We start from the raw sequence: 9,467 nt of genomic DNA, 5'->3' as shown, positions 1-9,467 counted from the left end.
CATGGCGCACGGGCCCAGCCGCTCCGCGGCATGTGGGATCCTCCCAGACCGGGGCGCGAACCCGGTTCCCCTGCATCGGCAGGCGGACGCGCAACCACTGCGCCACCAGGGAAGCCCTCTATATTTTTAATGGCCTGAAATTTTCATCCTTCTGGAATAATGAGAAAAATACAGTTCACCTTCAGTTCTCGCAGATGAGGTTGGCTTTGTCCTGGTCAGCCTTTCAGAGGATCTGTCATTCATTTACAGAGAAAAACTTAAAAGACAACTTTCTGGACACCCCCCGATTTGCATTAATGATCTCCTTCAAGGAAAACGTGTTCCTTTTTCTCCTTGAATTTTTATGCCTTCTTTCTTTCTGTAGATCGAAGAGTCAATTGCGATCCACTTCGGCAGCCATGGCAGAAAGGCTGTTCTCTACAGGCCTCCTTCCTCCAGCAAAAGGGAGCTTCAGCTCCACCAGCGCATTCTCACTCAACATCACTATGCGGTTGTCATCACTGAAGAAAGGCTCGGTGCCGAACCTGGGCTGGGGCTACTAGCAAAAGGTTAGAGTCAGAAGTAATTACTAAAGTTGCTTTTCTTCTAATTTAAATACTTCCTGAAATGTGCTACTATCTTCCTCTAAAAAAATTCACAAGAACCAAGTTTTACCCATGATCAGCTTTCTTGCATCATAGAAAACTTGGCTCCTTTTCTGCTTCCTCTCCATTTTCTTTTAGCTACATTTCTTTATTCCTGAAATTATTTTGTTTATATTTTTATAGTATTTTGGAGCTGCATAGTTCATCTTTAAATGCTACATAAAACATGTTTATGTTTATGAGCCCAAATACATGTTCTGCCCAGCACCAAACTGCTCAATATTTTAAGAAAATTACCACTTCATCTGACTGCAAGTAGAATGCGCTGGAAATTGTTTCGAGAAGCCAGCTTAAATGTGATTCACAGATTGGTTCTAAATGCAAAAGAAGTATAGCTATTTATCTCACATGCCATTACTAGTCAAGTACTTTTTATTTCTATCATTTGAAGTGAAAAATAAGAGACAAGTTTTTAAACAAGTTATTTGAAAAAAATAGTTGAGTAGGTGATGAGGGTCAAAAAGGGCAATAACAGTAACAGCTGACATTGCTGAGTAACTAACCATGTGACATGTTGTATTCTGTATTCATGGTCTCATTTAATCCTCACTGAAGGCCCCTGAGTGCCCTAAGATTAAGACATATTTATTCCTTCCCCAATTCCAGAAGAGAAGACTGAGGCTTGGAGAGGTGCAGTGACTCACCTTGTATCTTAAACCTGGGGTGATGGAAGGACAGGATTTGAACGCCTGTGTTCCAACTCTCACTTCTGTGCTCGTCCTCTTCACCTCTGTGTTGCCCACTCCCTCTTTTGGCTCCTTTTCCTGCACTAATCTATCATTATTAGAGCTACCAGGATGTATAGCACTCATTCTCCATGAGCCAATCAGATTTTTCTCTTTACGACAACACAGTGTATCTGATTTCCTTTTTATCAGAAGGGAGGGGAGGGCTTCCCTGGTGGCGCAGTGGTTGAGAGTCCGCCTGCCGATGCAAGGGACACGGGTTCGTGCCCCCGTTCGGGAAGATCCCACATGCCGCAGAGCGGCTGGACCCGTGAGCCATGGCCGCTGAGCCTGCGCGTCCGGAGCCTGTGCTCCGCAACGGGAGAGGCCACAACAGTGAGAGGCCCGTGTACCGCAAAAAATTTAAAAAAAAAAAGAAAAAAAAGGGAGGGGAGGAAAAGCAATTTGAATCCACTGCTGATCTCCATGATGGTTTCCTTTGGGAGAAAAAGTCAGATCCCGGCGCCACAATAATTTTCATTTGTCATTTCACTTTCAGCCATCTTGACATCCTCGTAGCCCTTGCTCTTCAGTTAGTTCCCCCCTTGCTCTTTAAAGTGCTGGTTTATGCTGGTCAGTGAAAGAGGCTGGGGGACATTTAGCCATGATTACTCTTCACCACCTTTTACCATGTTGGCGGTAAAGAAAGCCCCAAGAGATCCACTTTGATGAAAAGAAAGTTCTTAAAAATGTGCAGAGGTCATTAGCACAGGTCTTCAGGAATGCCATTTGCTGGTCCCTGCCCCCAGGAGAAGTATGGAAATCGAGAGCTTTTGGAAACAAATAAGAAAAACAAAAGGGAAGTGGAATGCTCTGGAATATCAAAGCAGCTGGAAACCAAGTTTACAAACCTCACTGGGGTTGGTTCTATTAAGAAGGACCAATCTAAAGTTCTGGAACATCCATAAATGATATTGTCAGAAAACCATTGATCAGAATAGCTGTTGTTGGTATTAAGGAAATATGTAAAACATTTAGTCTTCCTTTCATCCCGTAAATTATTTTAGCCCATCGCTGAACCAGGTGCTTGACTATATGTATAACCACCGCCTTTGTGCCACACGAGCTGTGCTCCTGGAATCCTGCAAAGCATCGGCCCTGATAACACAACACTACTGTCTGAAATTCCCATGTTCTTCTCTCTCCTTGGTGCTGCTACTGACTGTGTATAGGCACAACTTGGGTTATCTGTGCATTTCAACTTCAATTCCAATTTTCAGTTTTCTCCAGTTGCAAGACAAGGAATATGGCTCTTCTCTCCCTTGATGTCCTTGAGTCAGTTTTACAAGAAAAAGGAGGATGACTTTGCCCTTCCAAATACCAAGAAAGTGCAAAGAGAGCCTGAAGGCAATAGAATCTGGCAGCAAAGGGAGCTGCTGGGCCCGTAGCACAAGATAACTAGATGGTGTCACCGGAATTTGTCAGTGTAAATACTGATTTGGCTCCCTTTCCCCACATTTCCTCAGCTTTGAAAATATCCATGCCTCTTTCTGGGTATTCTTTTACTTTGTATAGTAAGATATTTTTCCTGGATCAGCCTCAAGAAAGGGTAGCAATTTCACAAGTATGGGAAATTGATTTTTGGTTCTTCATTTGATTTTGTAGTTTTCACTGTGACAGCATGTGCATTGAATACCTGAGATAAAAAAAGTTCTATGACCATCATCTAACATGTCCCTGACTATCTAACCTACAGAAAAAAAGCCACTTTTTTATTGCAGCTTGTTTTCCATGGCCACACATTTAATCTACAAATTATGTTTGAATTGAAGCACTTACTATCAAAAATATTTTCTGGAGATTTGATTCTTGTAAAAAATTTTTTTCTTTAGTTCCACATATCCACCCCATGCTTATTTTACTATGTGTACAGCAGCAGAAAGTGGGATGTTATATTGGCACATTTAAACTTCATCTCCCCATGTTGAACAGCTTGGGGAAAGTGGAAGCAATTCAGAATGATCTGGAGACCTACCCCACCTATCTTTCTTTTCACTATTGCTGTTTGCTAACCTGAAATTTGAAAATATTACATTAAAAACAAAATAGGCACTCCCACAAAGTATAAAAGTACTCAGGTGTAGATTTGACACATTTATAACATACATTTTTAGTCCTAGGAAAATAAATATAAAATGCATTTTCCCTATTCTACTCATTTATTCCACCTGCTTTCCAATCCTCTTTTGACTTGACCCCCATCATTTCTGCTGATCTCTTTTTTGTGCCATCCTTTGAAGCACAGGTGGACTTTTTCCAGCATGGGGCCACTGTTTTTTTTTACCATTTAAGGCCAGAAATGGATAAAAATTAGAAAAAGTTAAAAGGTGCTAGTCCAGACAGGCAACATCCTACGATTAAGTATAATCTGTTCTTGCAGAGTTACATTTGGGCTTCATATTGTATTTAATTTTCCCACTAATTTAGTAAACATTTATTGAAAGGAAAAGTAACCAGTCTTGGGTTGTAAATTCGAATATGGGCCTTATGTTTTTCCCTGGTTAATTCCATTCTAGGATATAACAGAAATTGGTGGCTCTAACTGGAATGACTATAAGGCTGTGCATACTTGACCTCAAGCAAGTTCAGTTCTCTGAGTTCTAGTTCTCTTATCTGTTAAACGCAGTAATGAATTTTTACTTCACAAGAGTATGTAGTGAGAATTTAATCACTTTGTCCACACGCATCAGAGTTCTGGGAAGAAACAAAGTAAAGCCCCACCGATATTTTTCTCATTCAGTGGTCTGGTAGTGAGACCCAGAAATGTATGTGTTAAAAACAGACACAGATAATTCTGACATGTAACCTAGTTTGGGGAGCATTGTCCTAAGGGATATACTATTGGTTCAAAGACTAGCAATGTTTAAAGTTAATTTTGGGAATAAGATGATACAAAAGTCTGCTTGCCATTGAACTACTTAAGATTTATTGGTATAGTTATTTATCAGCATTTTGACTTTAAGCTGATTTTGAGAACAGTAAGAGGACAATTGTCTTTACAGATTTATGCCTACAAAACTTAGCAGAATGTAAAACATATACATTTATGGTCCTTCAATACCCTGCTTTGGAAAAATATATCTTATGTCCCTGCATTTGTAAGAACATATAATTCTCTAAAGGAAAAGATTGGAAGGACCAACCAATTCTTCCCTTTCCTAGTATCTAGATAGTATTTAGTAAATCAGTGCTTTAGTACGTGGAATAGTATAGTGGCCTAAAAGAGTAGGTGTTTTCCAAAAAAGTTCTTAACCTATTCCCATGGCAACATCCAAGAAGGGTGTGACTCAGGAGACTCTGATTCAATGGACTTTATCATTAGATCAGAATTATTTATGTATACTGGAAAAGTAGAGCATATTTAGCAATTTTCTGTCCACTCCTGAGTACATCCTGCACTTTTAAATTAAGTGTATTATACAGTCAATGTGAAAAACAAATGCCAACTGCTATCAAAGCTACAGAATTGGAGTCACTCTTATGGTTTCAAATTGCTCTTGTTTTTGTAACTTGGGGGTTTTACATGGAATGGTGTTTGAAGAAATACAGAAAGTGAAAGACCATAGAAACTTTCTTGCCAGGAGTTGGCAAACCATGGCCCACTGGCCAAACCTGGCCCAACGCCTGTTTCTGTAAACAAAGTTTGATTGGAACACAGCCACGCATTTGTTTTTGTACTGTCTTTGGCCTTTTTTGTTCTACAACAGCAGAGTTGAGTAGTTGCAACAGAGACTGTATGGCTCTTAAGGCCTAAAATATTTATTATTGGGCCCTTTACAGAAAACATTTGCTGACCCATGGATCTAGACTAATTCTATGACATCTGATTTCAGACCAAGCTGATGGTTAAACTCTAGGACTGAGGTAGGTTAGGTTTTTAACTTACATCAAACCTCATTCAAAAAGGATTTGATGGTTTAGAGTCAAACATATAATAATAAGATTACTAAAATGGAAATATAAAATTAGGGCTCAAACTGGATATTCCTCTTAGCTACCATAATTTCGGCTTAATTTTGGCTTGAGCTGCCAAGTACCCAGGGCAACAAGAGGAAGAATAGAGGTTTCGCTCTCAGGAAGGAGGGAATTCTATAGTTCCTTCCACTGATCTTCAACATGCCCAAGTAGTACATTTAAAACAACTTTTTCATAGGGATTATTAAGTTGATGACATTATGTAACGGGTCAAGGGTCAGAGCAACATTTGTATTGCAGACGAAGTGGATGTCATATCTTGGTTCACAAAGCAACCTTCCAATGCGAGCTGAGAGTGTAACATGACAGCATGGTATAGTGAAAGCATTTCTAGGAAGGGCTCGGGTTAATACTGTGATAAATAGTATTTATCGATATTTGTATTGACATTACATTTGATATATTGTGTTTGGAGATCGTATTTTAAATAATATTGCTACAGCTTTCCCCCCACTAAGAAGGACACTGTCATTTACCCAACTGTGTTCTTGGGATGCACTATTAAAAGATATAGTCAACAGAGTGAGAGATACAGATCACTACTTAATGTTGTGGAAAATACATTAAAGAAGAAAAAGCCTAGTTCCTTCCCTGTTTATAGTTTCATAGTTTCTCTCCTCCCATAGTTTTATTTACATTCACCTGCACTCTTAAAAATGTCCAACACATCCATGTATCATTTGAAATCTAGTCTAATTTTGAAGGTTTATTTATAATGGCTACTTGCCAGAAGATGTTTCTGCAGTTTATATGGAAAAGAAACGTCTCTTATAGACCAGTCTTAACTTTTGTAATGGAAAATGTATTACAAAATGTATATGTATTCAAAAAGAAGCCATAAGGAAGTTGAGATTTAAATTAAGCAAGAAGAGCTTAACCGCAATAATTGCTGTCTTGGGGAGCTAGTAGACTGTGGTAATTAAAGGGAATAAGCTGTGGAGTTAAGACTGAACCTGGGTTGGACTCCCTAGTGTTACCTTTAATGGTTACACTACCCTGGGCAAGTTAGCCTCTCAAAGCCCTAGTTTTCTCTTCTGTAGTGGATTGTTTTGAGATAGTTCTGAGAATGGCACGTGGTAGGCACTCTAAATGTGGGAGGTAATATTGCTACTACTGTCAGGAACTAGATACAGAAAGGAGATTGTGAATATTCCTTTGTGGAGAGGTACGTTTAAAGTGGGTTCTATCAGTAGCAGAAGGGTGCTGCTACTGGATATTTTGCATTAAATGAACTTGATAGGTCTCCCTATCAGGTCCTATCCTTTCCAAGTCTCCCTCCCAATTTAACATGTTTTCATTGACAGATCTGGGTTGTAAACCCTCCTGAAATTCCAACACACGGTCTCTTGGATCATTCCATTAGGAAAAAACAACCTCACTTCTAAAAAATCTGTAAACTCCTTGAGGTCAGGAGCCCTGTCTGCTCAGCTCATCACATAAAATGAAGCCCTCCACGTAGGGGCACGCAATAAATATTTATTGAATACATGAACAAACGAGGATAAAATAGTACACCAACAGCTGAGCCCCTTAAATAGGGAACTACCTCAGACTTTCACATTAAAATTTAATTCATCAGCCTTTCATTTTCATGTAACTTTATAGGAACACTGGTATTCTTTTCATGCTCAAATCTCTTATAACAAAAATAATGCAACCACAAATTCAGTAGTAGATAGAGCTAATACTTTACACATAAAACAGTTCTATACTGTTGAGGTTTTTAATGCTTGTGTCCATTTGTTCCCCTCTGGCTTTCAAGACTCCTCTGCCACGTTTAGCAGTGTTCCTCAGCCTATTGGTTTTGTAGGAAGGGCGGGTGAGTTTAGTTCTGAACATACTCAGACTCAGACTCGGGTGCCTTGAGGTTTTCATATGGATGTACTTAGCAGAGACTGGAGGTCAGGGCAGGAGATGTAGATTCGTAGGTTATCTGCTTAGAGGTGATGATTGATTCATTGAAGGTTTACTATTCCGTAAAACAATAGAACGCACAGTGTTACCTAAAGATTCTCTCCAGTAAAGGACATGGAAAAGTAAGCCTATAGCTTTTTCAGCTCGTGAATGTAGACAACATTAAAGGTCAAAAACCCCATCATGTCATTTAGGTCCTGTTTGTGTCCTCTGCCTTACGCCTTCTGGTTCTTTTCTTAGCATAGTGTAAAATATTCACTTTCATGCTCTTCCAGTCCCTTGCTTTGGAAAAACATATCATATGACCCAGGATTTTTATAACATGTACTTCTCTAAAGAAAAAGAAAGAGGCACCATCAAATTTTTCTCTTTCATAGCATCGAGGTACTATTTAGTAAATCATTGTCTTAGTTCGTAGAATGAATAGTGGCCTAAGAGAAAATAAATGTTTTCCAAAAGTTTTAAACTTACTCCCAGGGTAGAGTCTAAGTAATATGTAGTTCAAGAGACTGTGATGCAGAGCATATTTTATCGTTGGGTCAGAATTATTTATGTATACTTGAAGAGGGCATATTTCTACAGTTGCAGCAGAAACCAGAACTGTAGCAGGAATGGGAAAATAGATTGTTCCTATTGAAAAGACCGTTTCTGGGAGGCCCTGCAAGGAGTTGGGCCAGTATTTTTGTATTCCCGCTGTTTAACGGGTCGCTTGAGTACAGGATTTATTTGTGGTAACCCTAGAAGGCGTAGGACCAGCTGAAGGATGAACGTTGTATCAATCAGACTCATCCAGCAATGGAACAGCCCATTTCAAAGAGTAGGAAGTTTTGTTGGAATGGGAGCAAAGCAGGGATGCTGCTGAGGGGCTGCTTTATCAGCCAGGAGAATGAGTAAAATCACCATCGACGCCCTTTTCAAATCTGCGGTTCTGGGATGCGCACTAACATTTATACAACACAGAATGAGAAGAGAAAGCAAGACAAGATTTTAAACCTCTATCATTGGGCTTCCCTGGTGGCGCAGTGGTTGAGAATCTGCCTGCTAATGCAGGGGACAAGGGTTCGAGCCCTGGTCTGGGAAGATCCCACATGCGGCCCGTGAGCCACAGTTACTGAGCCTGCGCGTCTGGAGCTTGTGCTCCGCAACAAGAGAGGCCGCGATAGTGAGAGGCCCGCGCACCGCGATGAAGAGTGGCCCCCGCTTGTCACAACTAGAGAAAACCCTCGTACAGAAACGAAGACCCAACACAGCAAAAATAAATAAATAAATAATTTTAAAAAAATAAACCTCTATCATTTTAGGATTCCTTTCCTTGAGTCTTTGCTTTAAGTCTCCTGTCCTCTGGGCCGAAGAGAGGAAGGGGAGGCAAAGAAGGAGTGGAGAAACGTGTATCTGGAGGCAAAACTGGAGACGGTCCCTTTTGGCTAGCAGTGCACGTTCATAACAGATGCTTCTTCTCATCAGTTAAAATTTCAGAGCCTGATGAACACCTCATTCCTCTTCCCCTCCAGCCCCACACCAGCACTCCCGCTGCCTTCCTGAGTTTAATATGCACTACGACTGTCTAGCAGGAAGACAAAAGAGTAAAGGCCACATTTAAAAGGCACAGTGTGTTTTGCCTTGTCGGTATTTCTCCTCGAACACACTGGACATACGTTTTCTATTAGGCAAGTAAAAGGTTTTGGACGGTATCAGAAGTGCTTCTGTGCCTTCAGTGAATCAAACTAGAAAAGAAAAGAAATTGAATCAGAGAAACGTATAGGGCTGCACTGTTCTATTATTTTGTGTTATGACACATGGTAATTGTGTGTTCGCATTTATTGTTATTTTCCTCATTGCTCATAGAATTACTGATGTATTTACAACCAAACAGAATTTGTTCTTTAATTGGCACAGGAGAGTTCAAGGAGTGTTTATTTAACTTTAACTCTGTTGAGTTGTTTATACTACAGGGACCTGAGTTCAATTTACTTTAGTTTTTGAAAAAAAACTTTCTTATTTATAAAAGTTGAGTTGTGAGTGACCTCTCCAGTCTGATGTTTCCTTTACCCTCCACTGTGCAAAAGGGAACAAAAAGCCACTGTCTCATTTTTACTCCAAAGAAACTAAACTACTTCCTTAAGTGGGTTAGTTCTTTCAATTGAAAATGGTAACCAGATGTTTACTGAAATCCCTAGCATTTCTCCTTCAAGCCTAGCTTCTCTCTAAT

General features: G+C 40.0%; 1 protein-coding gene across 9 annotated transcripts in view; it reads left to right on the top strand.

The window, feature by feature from the left end:
• Positions 1-9,467, top strand: part of CPED1 (cadherin like and PC-esterase domain containing 1) — a 327,103-nt gene that overhangs the window by 30,399 nt on the left and 287,237 nt on the right. For all 9 annotated transcript variants that reach the window (XR_003679745.2, XM_024131668.2, XM_028489828.2 and 6 more), the window contains exon 2: positions 365-548. Coding sequence is in view for 8 of the 9 variants with exons in the window: in XM_024131668.2 (XP_023987436.1) it covers positions 365-548 (184 nt within the window). In the remaining variant the exon portion in view is untranslated. The remainder of the gene's footprint in view (positions 1-364; positions 549-9,467) is intronic.

This window comes from Physeter macrocephalus, chromosome 5 (assembly GCF_002837175.3).
Source record: "Physeter macrocephalus isolate SW-GA chromosome 5, ASM283717v5, whole genome shotgun sequence".
Classification (NCBI taxonomy): domain Eukaryota; kingdom Metazoa; phylum Chordata; class Mammalia; order Artiodactyla; family Physeteridae; genus Physeter; species Physeter macrocephalus.
This window is presented reverse-complemented; position numbering and strand designations above follow the sequence as displayed.